A 16953-nucleotide genomic window follows, 5' to 3' on the forward strand; every position below is an offset into this window, starting at 1 on the left:
AGTTGTGGAGCTTGTAATTTGTATTAGCAATAGATTCCTTTCCTATCCTGTTTACTCAAGCCCTTATATGCTATAAAAGCTTATTGATTGACCAACTAATCCCTGTGAAAATCAATGGCAGAATCAGTCTATTTTGGCTTTAGTGAATATTTGATGCATGTAACATTAACATGAGTAGAAATAAGTTCAGCACATAAGAATAAAGTGGGCTAGGAAAGGGATTTGGATTTTGAATCACGTCCAAGTATTTAAGAAACATGTATTAATATATTGGGTGAGCAGGCCCTTTCACATGTAAGGGACATCATGAATAAATGTTAGAACTTGAAGGCGAGAAGACCATGTATAAAAAATTGTATGATTTCCCTGGGTAGAGTGAAGATGGAGAATAAAGTAAGGTATGTGAAGCTGGTTAGGTAGGGCCGGAGCAGGGGATAGAGTCTTGAGGTCAACACATGAGTTCAGACTGGAGCCAAAGGGCCTCTGGAACCATCAGAAGCCTTTGATGAGTAGCATGTGGTTGTAAATAGACACATTTGGAGGAACATTCTGGTCTGCATGTACACTGGACTAATGGAGAGGAGACCAGGCTTAGACCAGTCAGATCTAGTTAAAGCTTTGGCTTGTAAATACAGAGCTGGAAAAGGTTGAGGGAAGAGGAACCAGCTATATTTGCTTGGGGAAATGTCTATTAGGAGAATGATAACCACAGTTTTCAAATAACAAGAATAACGACTTGATTAATTATTCCCAGTGATCTCTCTAGTAGGTGTTTACTTTGTTGTACTGATCTTATCCTGACGGGTTTATGGTTTGTGTTTCTTCTTTATTTTTCTTAAGTTTTTTTCCCTTTTTTGGCTGCACCCCAGCAGCGACCTGAGCTGCTGAAGTGACAACACCGGCTCCTTAACCCACTCAGCCACAAGAAAACTTGTGTTTCTTCTTATATTTCATGTGAGCAAATCCTTTCTAGAACTTCAGTATCTGTTCAGTTTTCTGCTATTTTTAAATTTGGATCTGCCTCTAAATGACTCTTTTTACATGATTTTAGCTGCATTTACTGCTGGGAAAATTTCTCCACGGGTGATGCTGGGGTAAAGGATAATTTGTAGTGCATTTGTGCTATGCCGGTGTGGCACCACTGAGGACTTCTGAACTCTTTCCCCTTTCTTAATGTGATCAACAGGTAGCCTTTTACAGAGTGGGCAAGTCAGTTGAACTAAGTGATTAGCAACAACCTTAGAACCACCTTAGGAGAATGTTCTTTATTAGCGGGGCTAAGTGGTGTTTCTGTTGTCAGGGTTGAACCTGGTGTTGAAATCAATAGAATTTACATCTACTCTATTTGAAGACAGAAAAATAAACACTCAATATAAATCTGCTGCCTCTCAACCAGTATCAAAGTCCTTTTGATTCATCTTTCAAAGTTTTCTCATGTCCATTCATTTTTTTAAAAAATATTATTTTCCCAGGGAGTTCCCGTCGTGGTACAGTAGAAATGAATCCAACTAGGAACCATGAGGTTGTGGGTTCGATCCCTGTCCTCGCTCAGTGGCTTAAGGATCTGGTATTGCCATGAGCTGTGGTGTAGGTCACAGACGCATCTCAGATCTGGCATAGTTGTGGAAATGGCGTAGGCTGGCAGCTGTAGCTCCAATTCGACTCCTAGCCTGGGAACCTCCGTGTGCCGTGGGTTCAGCCCTAAAAAAAAGGCAAAAAAAAAAATGTTATTTTCCCATTACCAGTTGTGGTGCTTACTCTCTCCTGCTTGACCTACCTCGATAGCCTTTTAACGATTCCCTTCACCTCTATTTCCCTAGCCTTCTTTTTTCCTCCGTTAGACTGATCTTTCCATAATACAGGTTTGGGGCCTATCACTTCCCTGCTTAAAGGCAGGCATGTGGCTCCCCCATGCCTGCTGAGTACAATCCAGATTGCTTTACCCGTCATTCAAGGCCCCACAAAGTCTGACTTCAACACACCTTTTTAGATTTGTTTCCTGCTATTTTTCTCATTATCCGCCCCCATGCTCCCTACAAACCAGATGACTAACTTTTCCCTAATCTCACTTTGTGACTTACCTTCTCTGCACCTTTGTTTATTTCTGCCCCCTTTCTTTTGTAATGTCCCCACCCCATCTCTACCCTTTACAGTCCCATGAGTCTTTTAAGGGCTAGTTAGGTTGCATCTCCATTGTGATAAGTCCCCTGACAGCCCCCGCTGAAAGCCATCTCCTTTGAACTCCTGGGATGTTTGTTTGTTTGTTTTAACCATTTATTGAGAACTCAGATTGGTGAATTACAGTAATACCAGGTCATAAATTCTGGGACTCCTTACCCCAACTCAGTTGCAAACCCGAGTCAAGGACCTTGTCTTTCCACTCAGGGTAGTCCCATTTTTCATTTCCCCCCACCCCTCAAAGATGTTTAGCTCAGTGCCTTGAGCTGGTAGATGGTCAGCGCTCAAAGAAAACTTTGAGGGCTTGGTTTGACAGGTTAGTATATAAAAATTCTGCCTGGTTTTACAGGTTAGTATATAAAAACTCTGCCTGGTTTTACTCACCACATCATGTGGCACATATTCATGGGAGGGAAAATAGAGAAGTCTATCAGACAGGCAGACTCTATTTGTTAATAAGTAGTCCTAAATTTAAAAACAGGCTGTGCTCCAAAATTGTGTTAAATTAGGTGTTTAGCATTCAGAATTAGCTTCCATGTTTAAAAGTATGGTAATTACAATACTATAAATATTGTATACTTTAAAAGCACTATTACCGTGATTATTTTTATTTCATTTTATATGTGGTATTTAAAAGTCTAGGTAAACCTACAAAAGCATGTGTAATTCCTAATGTATCTAATAATACTGCAGACCCTATCCATCATATATAGCAGTCATTTAGGGGAAATGCAGTCAACGTTACTACTAGGAGGCACAGGGAGCACATACTTCCCACTTGCAGCCTCCCACGCATGTCCAGTGGGAAGATCAGGATTTCTCCTTGTACTGGAAGATCAAGACGCAGGATTGATTTTTTTTTTTTTTTTTTTTGGTCTTTTTAGGGCCACACCCGTGGCATATGGAGGTTCCCAGGCTAGGTGTCTAATCGGAGCTGTAGCCACCGGACTACATCACAGCCACAGCCACACAGGATCCAAGCTGTGTCTGCAACCTACACCACAGCTCACAGCAACGCTGGATCCTTAACCCACTTAGCGAGGCCAGGGATCAAACCCGAAACCTCATGGATCCTGGTCTGGTTCTTAACCTGCTGAGCCACAACCGGAACATGGAGATGCAGCATTTATGTTCAAGTTCTTGGCGGCCCATGGCAGGGCTGGGAGTTGCTGGGGAGGCGCAGGGAGCTTTGGGAAACCAGGCCAGCTGCTGGCATCCTGCCCCACCCCTGCTGTTCCTGAGAGGTAAATGTTATTACCTCTGTTTGAGAAATGAAGAAACTGAGGCTCTGTGAAGTTCAGTAACTTGCCTGAGGTCTGTACATAATTAATACGAAGTAGAATGAAGATTTGTACCCAGGACTGTCTAACCCCGATGCCTGTACTCTTCCCACTAACCCTGCTGCCGTGTAACCGCCTGCAAGGGAGAAGAGTACATTCTCACAGCTTTCCCCTGCCTCTCTCTCCAGGATGCAGCTACTTTATCCTTTTTGAGTTATCTAAGGGAGCAGAGTAGCAATGCCTGTGGAGTCAGGCCTGACTTCTAATCCTCATTCTGCCGCTTAATACTTAGTAGTGTGACCACGGGCAAATAATTTAATCTCCCAGCGCCTCAGTTTCCTTGTCTGTAAGATGAGAATGATAGCTGCTTTGCATGCATGTGCAGACCAAATGACACTGTACAGTTTTACTGCTGCATGGCAGATGCCCCTAAGTGGTGGCCTTAGTTATAGTTGCCGTTGTGGCATTGTAATAATAGCACAAAAGAGCTGATTTTAAAAAGTACCTTCTTCCCTCTCCCCTGCTTCTCTTTTTGTCTTCTCCCCCATGGGAAAACACAGCAGGGGCTAATGGTAGCTCTTGGAGTCCCCAGAAATCTGAAATGAAATGAATTTGCATTTCAGAGGAACCTCCATATTTGGGGGCTCTACTGGCCCTTGAAGAGGGGAGATGGAAGGGAGTATGGATACCGTTTAGGAGGCTCGCTAGGGTGAGAGGCGAGGCAGCGGAAAGGAGAGACGCTTCATCCCCTTCCGAATGGCCGCTGTCAGGCTCACAACCAAATCCTTCCGTTGAAGTGACATTACGGTGAGCGGGATGCCGCCCCGGGCGGCAGCAGGGCCTGCCTCCAAGCAGCTTGTGAAAGGGAAACATCAGTGGGCGTCTGGCCAGGGCAGCTGGCAGCTGCCAAAAGGACACGAGTCTAGGACAACACATGTATGTTTCTTGAGTGATATTCTCGATAAACTGCACAAAAATCTAACATGCATAATAGAGAACTTGGCATATGAGAATGTGTTGCATTTTCAACAGTCATGATTTATTTGAAGAATTTAAAGCTGTTTAAAGTGTATGTAGCTAGTAAACTAGTTCATTCTAATAATACTGATCTGTTTCTAATTCTGTAAATTAATTCTAATCATTTTCTATCTGTCAATGACTTTCTTTTCCTGCTCTGCTCTCAGGAAGAAGACAGCTTCCTAGAAAAGGTAATGCAATCCATTGGCGGTTATGCCTTTCCCCGTGCCTGATTAACAATTAACCGTGGCCCCTGAAATTTATCCCTAGGCTTTCCCATATCAGAGACCTGTGACTCCGTCACAGTCCCCCAGATCCTGCCAGCTGTCTTTAGATGTGTCTCAAGTACAGGAAAGATAGTCCCTACACCAGTCAAGTCGTGGAGACCCAGTAGATAAGAGCAATAGGACTGAAGGTTCCAGATACATCTTTTTGAAATGAGAAGTAACTAAAGAGCTGTCTTGATAGATGTGAAAGCTTGTGAGACAAAGGAGGATGCTGCCTAGCTGTCCTCCATTGCCAGTGATAATAAAAGCAGAAGTGGATTTCTGTTGCCTTGAGAGTGATTTGGGGATAATGATTATAGTGATCAATTACTGAAAGAACACGCAGATAAGGTCAAGAAATAGAACATAGACTAGAATCCTAGAGCTGAATGAGGTCATAAGGGATCATCTGGTAGAGCTCCCTGCCTTCAGACAGGGTAAGATGTTATCTCCATTCTAATAGATGAGACAAGCAAGGCCCAGGAAGGTGAAAAACTTGCTCAAGTCGTACTGCTCTTAACCTCAGGGGTATGGTTGGAGGGGACTAGGACCCGGGTCTCCTGAATACCTAGTGAAGGAACCAAGTGAAACGCTCCTTCTGTGGTGCTTTGCTGCCACCATCTCCAAGCTAGAGAGAGTGCCTGGCTCCACACAGGGCCGTCCGGTAGAGAAACATGGGCTTGAAAAGCATTCCTAAAGCACTTTCACACAGAATCTAACGTGGTCTCCCCATTTGGTGGAGTTGAGTGCATTTCAGTGGTGGGGATGGCATACTGATTTTGTGCTTTGGTTACTAGCTCTAACATTACCAAGTGTGGGCTTGTCAGCCACTGCACGTGTCCCATTGAAAGAAGACGACAAAGCATTCCTGGTTTCCCTTTGAAAAATCAGAGCTCAGAATAATTTGTGGACTTTTCAAAAAGTACTGTTTCTTGTGCATAATCTTTCTCTAGACTTCAGAGACACAAGTATGACATTTCATGTTATCGCATGTGAGTTCGAAAATGGATAGTGGATGGTGTATATAACCTACTGGCATTTTATTAACCTTTTTAAACCACTAAGGATCGAGACAGCTCTACTTCCCGGCCCTTCCCTGTTAATAGCAGGCCACGTTCTGTCTTTTCATTGAACAGTGCCTTGTGTTGCCTTAATGCCTTAGCACAGGAAAAGTGCTAATTGGTTGTCAGATTTTTAAAAAGTACATGAATCAGTGCTGAATAATTTATATATGGTAAGTTTGGAGGTGTCTGCTAAAAAATCTGTACATGTGTTGCATTTGCTCCAGAAAGTGAGCAGAGTGCACTGTGGACAGTGTTTTGGCTCAGATCCCATGCGGATAACTGGATTTAATACTTGCAACTGGAAAGAAGTTAGTGGATGAGCCATTGAGAGAAGTTCTGACGGTTGTAGGCATCGTGAATATCAAGTGATAGAATCCCAGGGAAGGAAGGAAAGAAAGCAAAATGAATGTGAAGAAAATAGATTTTAAACGATAACCAAGTGTCATGCTCCCTTCTCTTCTCTACTCTCTTAGAAAGGCACGACGGCTCTAAAAGGTCACCAGGGCGTATAGAAGAACAGAATGTTAAGAGGAGCCCTCTGTTCTGCTCTAGTGTACACTCTGGAAGTAGTGAAACGCTTCTTTTCTTTCCCATACAGTGACATGGCCGAGGGTTGCGGGTAGAATTGACAGCATTTCCTCAAGTTGAGCATACATAGTATATGACCTGAAGCCAGAGGTGTAGAAGGGGACAGACAGATGCCCAAAAACTGGTCACCATTTTCTCCACTAGAATTTTTCTGAAGGCTGACTTCAGATGCCTGTTAATCTATTCTAGAAATCTTTTTGATGTAGTTTATATTTGACTATATAAACATAAGACAGTTGAGTCTCTTCCCCAGCCATTTGCAAGTTCAGATTTAGCTGTTGATCTAATTTATGTCACTTCTGGATTTTCCTCTGAGATTCTTCCAGGAGAATTTAACAGAGAGTAAAAAATTAGGTGAAAGAAGTGAAGGCCCCGAGAAATCTTTGCTGAGCTGTTACTATAAAGAGTAACTTCTGGACCCAGAGCCTAAGTTTTTCATGGTACTTCTGGCTCTTGGTATGCTGTTTTCAGTTTACTATTTTTGGATCTTAAGGATTAAGTGTTTGAGTACCTCAAGATTAGACATTCTGTCAAGCCTGAAATATTCATGTATGTAGGTCCAGTGTGGAGAAATGTTTTTACTTCCTGATGACCAGAGAACCTCATTTAAATTAGCAATGAAAGCTCTGATATTTGTAGTAAGACCTGAAGAAGAATAAGTTAAAAGTCAACAAAAACGTAAGTAGATGCTGCTCTTTCGAAGTGCTGTGTTGACGGTTGTAATTTAATGGTCCACAAGTCTCCGGTGGTGCATGGACTCTGCCGTGACTGTATTGCTGGTTCTCAGTGTCACCCTTGAAAGGATTTACAACATGCAGTGCATCCATGTGATAAACATCATAAACCCAAATGGAATGCTTAACGCCTAAGTGAAGCATGTAGAAAAGGAGATCTTTTAACTGTGGGAATCAGTATTGACTGCCTTCTGACCAGGAGTGTCCCAGTGAGAAAAAAAAACAGAAAAATCCTAAGAGACGAAGATCAGATTGTATCGACATAAGCAGAATTTGAAGGAGATTATGTCACACTCAGAGTTTTTATCGAGACCCCTCTGATTCTCACCCCTTTCCATCTATTAGGAGAAATCCCTTCTGCAGATGGTTCCCTTGGATGAAGGTGCCAGTGAGAGACCTCTTAAGGTCCCCAAGGAGATCTGGCTTCTGGTAGATCACTTATTCAGATATGCCTGCCACCAGGTGAGTGAGAGTGGGCCTGCCCTGCCACTTTGGAAGATGTGTGAGTCCAGTGGGAAATGAGAATAACTCGCGTCAGTATATATAGTACTTGTGACTTCCCCAAGCTGCCTCCACGGAGCAGCACTGTCACATCAGATTGCCTGGGCAAATGGAAGTGTCCCTGTTTACAGATGGGAGAGCCAAAGCACGCAAGCTGTGTGATTTTACCCAAGACGCGGCCTAAGCGTAGTGGCAGCCAGGGCCAAACAGAGCACACCTGTCTCCTGGCTACACGTGCTTTCCCTGGCCTGCTGAGCACCCGAGTCTGTGATGCCTGCTTTAGCTGTCACATTAGGCATTGCAGATTTCAAAGTCCAAAGCAAACTTGAAGCCCCTTTCTTTAACCTAGTCCTGACTTCTTTCTTTCTTTCTTTTTTTTTGGAGAATTTTTCTTTTTTTAATTTTCTTTTTTTATTTTTTAATTAAAAAAATTTTTTTTTGTTTTCCCAATACATTTTTTTCTCCTGTACAGCATGGTGACCCAGTTACACATACCTGTACACATTCTTTTTTCTCACATTATCGTGCTGCGTCATAAGTGACTAGGCATAGTTCCCAGTGCTACACAGCAGGATTAGTCCTGACTTTTCAATTCTACCCCAAATACTTGCCAACCCAACCCATTTTCCCAAAAGAGAAAACTTTCTTGGGACTGAATTGAAGGGTAATGTTGTCTCACCTACAGAAAAGCGATAGAACTAGAGAGCCAGGCTTGATGTGGACATGCCATTTACTCCTGCCCTCGCATTCTGTATATCAGTATTGCAGTGTGCTTCTGCTGTTTGGACTCTGCCCTCTACGCCTCAGGAGGCTGCAAGTGGGACCACCTGGTCTCCCCATCTAGCCCTCTAGTCTCTTCCCATATCAGGCAGAGGCTCAAACCTTTGAAGATACTTTTCTAGCTTGAAATAAAATTTCAGACGGATTACAGAGATGATAAAGGGAAAGGTGCCATTGTCACACCTCCATTCCTGATCAGGAATATGCATGGCACCCTTCCCTTGGCTTCTCCTGCTCTCCTGATCCCCGGGTAATCGGCAGAACCTTAGGGCTGGTTTTCTTGACTTGTTCCGGTGATTGTGACCTCTTTGGTAGGAGGACCTGTTCCAAACTCCTGGAATGCAGGAGGAGTTGCAGCAGATCATCGATTGTCTGGACACCAGCATTCCCAAGACAATCCGTATCCTTTTTGACAAAGGCCTAAGAAGCTGGATAGTTTACTTGCCCCAAAAATCTTCCCACCGGGATTTGATTTTTGTGCTTCCATCTTTATTTTCATCATAACTCTTATTATAAGGTATTCAATGACTATATAGTTCCCAACTCCTGTCAGGAACTTTTGACCTCCCTCTGTGTCACACTCTTACCAAAAGAAATCCAGGATTAGATTACAGCGTCTATTTTTTTTTTTCTTTTTAGGGCCAGGCCCCCCCAGCATATGGAAGTTCCCAGGCTAGGGATCGAACTAGAGCTACAGCTGCCAGCCACAGCCACAGCAACATGGGATCCGAGCCACATCTGCAACCTACACCACAGCTCGTGGCAATGCTGGATCCTTAACCCACTGAGTGAGGCCAGGGATCGAACCCACGTCCTCATGGATGCTGATCAGGTTTGTTACCGTTGAGCCACAACAGGAACTCCGACAACGACTTTTAATGGGCATGGGACATAGGACCCACAGCATGGGTACTGTGCTGCTTTAGGCCAGTGATCACTCCTGCCACCACATGTACTGTCTCTAGGACAGAGAGGAGGCTGGGAAACATTGGTGACTAGTTTGCAGTGTGAACTGTCATTCCGGAGGCCACATTCCTTTGACTATCCAGTTGGGCCAACCCCGCCTCCCGCCCCAAGACTCTGGTCAATTCTATAACAACGCAGCTGCAGCCTACGTGGACCAATAAAATATCAAACCCCAGTTAGGATCAGGGTACCCTGAATAAGAGGAAGGAAACCATCCCTGAAGGAGCTTGAGGAAGAGAGCAAATAGGGTCTCAGTGTGGCCTTTTTCCTGGAGCCTGTTTCCCTTGACATAAGGCAATCCAGCTGGCAGTAACCACTCGGTGGCTGAGGCACTGCTCATTTTCCTGGAAGCTCTGCCAGAGCCTGTTATCTGCTACGAGCTGTATCAGCGATGCCTGGACTCTGCTCAGGACCCCCGGATCTGCCGACAGGTGAGTTTTCTTGCTCTGAGCATGTGTTTGAGGGACATTTCCCTGTAGAGAAATCATTGGCTTTACAAAACCAGGTGGGCAGCCAGCTCTGCGGTAGGATGGGTCTGGATCCGTTGTTCGTGGCAGGACACCAGCATTGGGAGTTGGGACCCTTAAATTTTAGGTTGTGTTGTTTCCTGCTATATTTGCCACCCTTTTCCACTTGGCCTCTTGAGCAGGGTGAATACTCTACTCAGGGGTAAGACTGGTGAACCTGATCGTATGTGGGATTCTGGCTGATGTGACCAGGAAGGGTGGGTGACACTTGTGATGAGCCTTTCTTCTTGGTTTTTGTCTTTAATCTTGAAATGATTTTGATATACAGTAGCTGAGAATCCCTCTGAATCAGACTAGTGAGTATCGGGAGGCGCTCCCATCCCATACTAGTGGGTCACACTGCAGCTTGGCACATGCCACAGCTACCTGCCTGGGGAGAGAGGAAGAGACCAGGGTAACACCGACCTGCTTTTGAGCCAAAGTGTGCAGGTGGAGGGAGGTATGATAACCATGTGGACAGGAGCCAAACAGCATGACCATTCTGCCTCGGGAGTTGTCATTTACTAGGTCCCGTCTTGGTCATGAGTAAATAAAGCACGACTGTGACAGATGAATGGGGTCCTGTAAGGGTTGGAGTATAAACTACTTCTGTGGCAGCTATGAGCTCTTCTCACTCCTGCCTCCACCTCTTCTCCTCATTGCCCACCCCCTTTTTTTAAAAACAGGTGATTTCCCAGCTTCCGGCATGCCATAGAAATGTTTTTCGTTATTTGATGGCATTCCTTCGAAAACTCTTAAAATTCTCGGAGTACAACAACGTCAGTGCCAACATGATCGGTAAGAATACTTCGTAAGAACAGCCACACCGGGTGTTGGTCAGGACAACCTGGGTATGTGTCCAGGAGCATGGCAGTCACTTCCCTCCCACAGCCCTCATCCCCGGCCCCCAACCCCGTCCCTGAGGCTCTGCCTAGGTTGTGTGTGACCAAGGGTTTTTCCCCTTTTCTTTCTCTCTCCTTCTAGCTACTCTCTTCACGAGCCTCCTCCTAAGGCCTCCACCCAACCTCCTGGCAAGACAGACTCCAAGTGACCGCCAGCGTGCTACCCAGTTTCTCCTGGGTTTTCTGCTGGGAAGCGATGAAGACTAATGATAAGCCTTCTCCTCTTACTACTCTCTGAGATTCTAGAGGCGGAAGACCTTGGGCACCAAGTATTTCAGAATGCTTTGAAAAGTCATGCCACAGGAAGGGTCTGTTGCAGAAAAAATTGTGAGGCTGTTGGCATGAAGAAGTTCTGTTTCTAGTGCAAAAGGAAGAGCGTTTCCTAATCCCTCCCTTGCCATATCCTACACAGCAAGATACTTTTAGACTTATATTGCCAAGCCAAAGTTACCATATTTTGGTGTTTTTGTGTTCTCTCTTTATAAGGCAAAGAGATCTGTATTCACACTCTTTTACCTGGGGATGTGTTTGTTGCCCTCCTGGCCAGCTGTCATGATTGTCCGTGGCACCCTAAGCCTGGATTCGGAGATGTTCCCATCTAGGCCTGCAAGCACTACTTGCCGTAGCTCAGACTTGTCTGCAGTCCTTCGTCTAAAGCACTTTGGCCCCACCCCCTCCCCGTCTCCCCGGCGCACTCTCCTCCGCTAATAGTGTAACATCGAAGGAAGTCTGGGTGAGGCTAGGGAGTCCTTGGGTGTCCCCAGCAGTGATTGAAGCATCTCCATTGGTTGGTATATGCCTCTGCATTTCTACCACAGTGGCATCTGTACGTTTCTGTGACATTGGCCTTACATGGCTTGGCAGCGGGCGGAACTGTCTTTTCTTGTCTCAGACCACTTAGTAACAGAACATTGGGGATTATTAGAGATGACATCCCATTGATGTGAGAGAATTCCACTCACAGTGGAAGCACTTGGAGTCTTTCAAGAGTGAGAATGTTCATGTGTGACAGGTCCTGCTTCCTACCATTGCCTTCTTTCTCACATTTTACGCAAGAACCAATCCTTGGTGTCTGTGGGACCCGTCCCCCACTTTGAACTCCACCCCCCCACCCCACCCCCGCACAGTACTTGTTCCACAGTCAAAAAGGTAGTCTGCACCCCAAGTGGGCCTCCAGTGGGCCTACCCTGGGAAACTGCTCTTCCCCCAGCAAGAGTATTGAGCATAACCATTAGAAGCCCCTGACCGGTCTCCTGAGGTACCAGGGGGCAGATGTCACACCCTGCCCCGAATCACAACTGACTCTGGGCCAGCTCCCCTTGGCTCCCAGTCACCTTCTCAGTGCTGTGTAAAGAGACTGTGCAGTGGGACAAACCAGGTACCTTCTCTCCCGCCCAAGACAACCCTCTGAGCTTGTCGTTTGCTCGAACTCCTCTGGGGCAGCCCTCTCTAAAAAAAAATTAGTCTGTGTTGGTTGGCAAACCAGCCACCAGCCACTGACTGCAAAACTGCCTGATGCAGTTGGCTTCCTCCTGGTTTTCTTTCCTTAAAATCACCCTGAGTTGACTCATTTTCACATGTTTACATGAAATCCAAGGAGCCTCGTGTATAGGCTCTGTGCGCAGTCTTGGGTATTGACTCCTGACTTCTAGAGCATCGAAGGAGAGAGCCAGGGAAACACAGCCACTGAATGGTTCTCCAGCGCCCCCGTCTTTTATGCGTTAAGTTCTTTGGGGGAAGAAAAGTTATGTATCCTGTGATGCTCTGCTTCACTCCTTTCCTGATTGGGAATGATGGAAGTAGGAGACAAGTTATTGGTGCCAAAGAGCTGCAGATCTGACGGGTTGGGCCTGAGTGTTGAGCTTAGTTAGCAGCAGGCTGAGCAGAGCACGTTTGTCATCTCTGCGAGGCCAGAAAGGGGTCACAGGAGAGGCGGATGACAGAAGCTGGGGCAAGGTCATAACTCAAAGAGCCAAACGCCTGTCCTGGGCACATTTTCCCGTCTGTTGCCGCCCAAGGCCTTTGGGTGGTTGGCGGGGGCCGCGTGCAGCATCCGGCTCACTCTGCACTAGACGCGTGCACCCGGTTGCTTCGCTGCCTCCACCTTCTTTCCAGCTCCGGCTCTGGGATGTACAGAGGGTTGAGGGTTATAGACAATCTCCAGGGGGGCGGGACAAGAAACAGAGCAGACAGAAGAGATGTGCTTTCCTGCTGTGCCTCCCCCAGCACTCCACCCTCTTAAGTCCCAGGTACCTCCAGTGGGCTCTTTCCTCCCTCCTCTGAAGTAAGGACTTTAGAGCCGACTGGTAGGGAAGGACTCTGCATCTGTTGTTTTAGGGAAGAAATGGTTCAGCCCCACGTGGTGATGCTGCCTTTCCTGATTCACTGTTTCCTGATTCTTACTCTGTAATTGTTTGTTATATCTCCCCCCGGCCCCCCCCCCCCCCCCCGATGTCTTGGTCACTAAGCAAAGCTGCTAGTGGGATCCTGTATTTCGTGTCATCTTTTTTTATTATAATTTATTGCAAATTTTTTTCTGAATAAATATATGTTGTGTGAAGAATCAAAGTGTGATCTTAGGAAGAACTGAGGAAGAAGGCTTATGTCCTTGGGTCCCACTTGTCTGCTTCAGTCCCCACAACTGCGCCTGACCTGTCATTTCCTGTCTTAACAGGGAAATATCCTAAGAATTCTCGTATACTCACCCTTGGAGAGGAGAAGCAGCCGTGTATTTTCAGAGGCTAATAAAGAAGTCACACTGCTTTCAGAGGCCAGCCAAGGATCCTTAGTTTAACCCCGGGGATTCAGGCAACAAAATAACACCACCAGGAGAAAAGATGTTGATTCTTACTGCACATAAAGGTCACACTGGGTCAGATCCATGATTGCTCCGGCCCCGGAAATCTGACAGACTCTGTCGTACACATTTTGAGAGAGCCCATTTGTCCTTGCCAGCATAGCCTCAAGTAGTCGAGAGGCTGCGTAACTTCCCAAAGCCTCTTTCCACATAATTCATTCTGCAAACTTTTGAAAAATCAGTTTTGAACTCGTGTTACCTTGGGGTGACCAAGTTCATAAATTCAGTACTTTGCGGGGGGGGGGGGGGGGGCTCTGATCTGAACGCTAACACTTTAAGAGGAAACCCCCCATTTGAGCAGGGTGTCTTTATTCCCCTGCCGACCTCTAGTATGAATCTGAACGTTCTGATTCCCTTCTTGTTGAGACTTCAAAGGGGCCTCAGCTGAAGGTTTCTTCTCAACCAAGGCCTTCTTCCAGCCTCTGACTGTGAACTTGACCCTGATGCATGTGCTGATTCAGTGTTGTCACGAGCAGCTTTTCTAGCCCCACCCGAAGCCTTGGCAGACGAAGGTGATCCTTCTTGCGAGGGCGTCCCCCCAGTGGATGGAGGCCGACAGCCAGCAGTTTGCACACAGCAGCAGCAGGCAGCTTGGCAGACGGCCTCCACAACTGCCTTTCCAGAGGTGAGCAGCTGCGTCCCTGGCTGCTGCTGCAGGAGGCCTGCAAGGGCTTTCCTGAGCACCGGGCAGGTTGCAGACCTGGCTCTTGGTGTAGCCTGGTGACCTAAGGCCACACACTGCCATGGCGAGATGGTCACCAAGTGTTAGGGAGAACTCTGGTGGGGATCTAATGCAGCCACATTGTTCTGATGGGCAGCATCGGGCTCAGAGGGGACAGTGAATGACTTACTGTCACATAGGTTAGTGACATGGCATGGCACAGTAGGAAAGAAAGAGCTTAAGCTGCAGAGTTAGACATAGTTCTTTTTCCCAACTTTTTATTACAAAATTTTTCAAAGGTAATAGTAAAGTTGCAAGAAGAATACAGTGAACACCCTACATGCACCCTAACCTGTGCTCCCCAACTGTTAACATTTTGCCACAATTGCTTTATCTCGGAGGGGCCCGGTTTTCAGTCTGGGTTCTGCCCCCGCCTCCTGGTGTGTGGTCCTGGACCAGCCAACCTCTAGTTGCCTGGTCTATAAAGTGAAGTGGGCACAGTGCTGACCTTTCAGTGACTTCCCAGTGCATTTAAGAAGAAAATCCAAACTTTCCCATGGCCCCCCCAGGCCCTGCATTATTAAGTGAGAAAGAACAAAGTGGCAAGCCTGGTACCTGGCCCGTAGTGGGTGCTATAAAGATGTCACTCTGTGCCACTGACCCCAGCTCTGCACCATGCACTGTGACCCTGACGACGGCCGGCCGCACTGCTGAAAGCTTTATGGCTCTCATTTGCATTGACAACCTTGTCAGCCAGGTAGAGCCTGCTCCACCGCCCGCCCTCCCCCCACTGCAGACACACCACTGAGTCACCTCCCATGCTTCTCTATTTCAGACTTTCGCCCCAGATCTGGGAATGGGAGTGAAGTGTAAATTAAAGGCTGACTAATGAGCTGCCGTCACCAGCATGTGACACCTGGCCGCTGTGAGCCTCGAAGGGATCCCCACCTGCCGCTCTGCCTCTCCCCCCACCGGCCTCGTTTTGCTCTTTCTTACGCCGCTGTGCCCCACCCTCAGTGCCTGGTTCCTGGCCCTTCTTCCTCTGCTTGCCTTCTGGGTAAATCCCCCTCTAGTTTCCACCTTTGCTGCTCCTCACCCAGGTTGATTTTTTTCCCAACCAATGCTGCCTTCTCCCTCGCTTCCGTCCTGTGCAAACTATTCCCATGCCAGGGTTCCCAGGGAGGGGATGAGGGGCTTGCCTCTTCCTCCATGATGCTTTGAAGTCATGCCTCTGTGCTATTCACTGTCCTCATCTTCAGTTCAGATGAGTAATTCTCAGCCTCGACTACTCAGCATCATCTAGAACATGTTTCTCAAAGTGTGCACCCCAAACCAGCAACACCAGGAAACTAGTCTAAATCAGTGGTTCTCAACTCCGGCTGCATAACCTGGGGTGCTTTAAAAAAGACCAATGCTGGAGTTCCCGTCGTGGCGCAGTGGTTAACGAATCCGACTAGGAACCATGAGGTTGCGGGTTCGATCCCTGCCCTTGCTCAGTGGGTTAACGATCCGGTGTTGCCGTGAGCTGTGGTGTAGGTTGCAGACGCGGCTCGGATCCCGTGTTGCTGTGGCTCTGGCATAGGCCGGTGGCTACAGCTCCTAGTAGACCCCTAGCCTGGGAACCTCCATGTGACCCGCGGCCCTAGAAAAAGCAAAAAAGACAGGAAAAAAAAAAAAAAAAAGACCAATGCCTAAGCTCACCTTGGACTGTTTGAATGCCCACGTCCCCCACCCCCGCCACTATACTCTGACCGTGTACTTTCACTCCTCCCAATGAACTGAGCTCTTTGCCACCTCAGGGCCTTTGCACCTGCTGTTTCCTCTGCCCAGAAACCCCCTTCCTCACGCACTTCCGAATGCCTCAGCCTCCATCCTTGCCATGCCTAACCCTGAGTCACTCCCCACTCCATCCCATTCATTCTCTTTGCTCTCATTCCTGAGTTCCTGAAATGAGCATGCTGGCTGGCTGGCTGCCCCAGGCCTGCCAGGTACCATTCATTCCACAAGCCTCTCTTTGTCTCTTGCTGGCCCTTCACAGACCCTCTCCTCAGGGACTGAGGTGGCAGGAAATTGTAGTGGTTCTTCACACAGGCTCCAACAGCCAGACTGCCTGGGTTCAAATCCCAGCTCTGCCACATGCTAGATGTCTGACCTTGGGAAAAAGTTAATTGACCTCTCTGGACTTCGGTTTCTACATGTTAAAATGGAAGTAAGAATTGTGCCTTTCCTCGTAGGATTGTCATGAGATGAAATCCACTAATACGTTTAAAGGGCTTGGACCAGTGCCTGGTGCCTAAGTGCTAAATAAATGGCAGCTGCTATCATTATTCCCAAACCCTCCACTAGCCTCAAAGCCTAGACCCTTCTTCTGCTGCCCTTCAGCTCTCAGCAGGTGACCGTACCCTTTCCTTTGTGAAAAAAGTCAAAGCGGTCAGCCGAGCAGCCCTCTTCCCCGCTTCTTCCCACCTGTCTCGGAAATAAATGGCCCTTCCTGCCAAGGCCAGCTCTTCCACCCCGCCTCCCCCCACCCTCACCTTTAGCCTTGACGGTCACCGTATAGAGTACTGCTGTACCCCTCTTTCACAGGTGAACAAAACTGAGGCTCAGAGAGGCCAGCTAACTTGGCACTCAGCTAGTGGCAGACCAGACTATG

The 16953-nt window shown here is 47.1% G+C and overlaps 1 protein-coding gene across 2 annotated transcripts in view; it reads left to right on the top strand.

Annotated features, from left to right (window-relative positions):
• Positions 1-13345, top strand: part of OCRL (OCRL inositol polyphosphate-5-phosphatase) — a 54415-nt gene extending 41070 nt beyond the window's left edge. Inside the window, exons 19-24 of one of the 2 annotated variants that reach the window (XM_047764704.1) lie at positions 4643-4666; positions 7473-7589; positions 8724-8808; positions 9678-9805; positions 10567-10678; positions 10865-13345. In XM_047764704.1, the coding sequence (XP_047620660.1) occupies positions 4643-4666; positions 7473-7589; positions 8724-8808; positions 9678-9805; positions 10567-10678; positions 10865-10989 (591 nt within the window). In that variant the 3' untranslated portion in view covers positions 10990-13345. The remainder of the gene's footprint in view (positions 1-4642; positions 4667-7472; positions 7590-8723; positions 8809-9677; positions 9806-10566; positions 10679-10864) is intronic. The other variant, XM_047764705.1, reaches the window with a different exon arrangement.
• Positions 13346-16953: the final 3608 nt, after the last annotated feature.

This window comes from Phacochoerus africanus, chromosome X, assembly GCF_016906955.1.
Source record: "Phacochoerus africanus isolate WHEZ1 chromosome X, ROS_Pafr_v1, whole genome shotgun sequence".
NCBI classification, from domain to species: domain Eukaryota; kingdom Metazoa; phylum Chordata; class Mammalia; order Artiodactyla; family Suidae; genus Phacochoerus; species Phacochoerus africanus.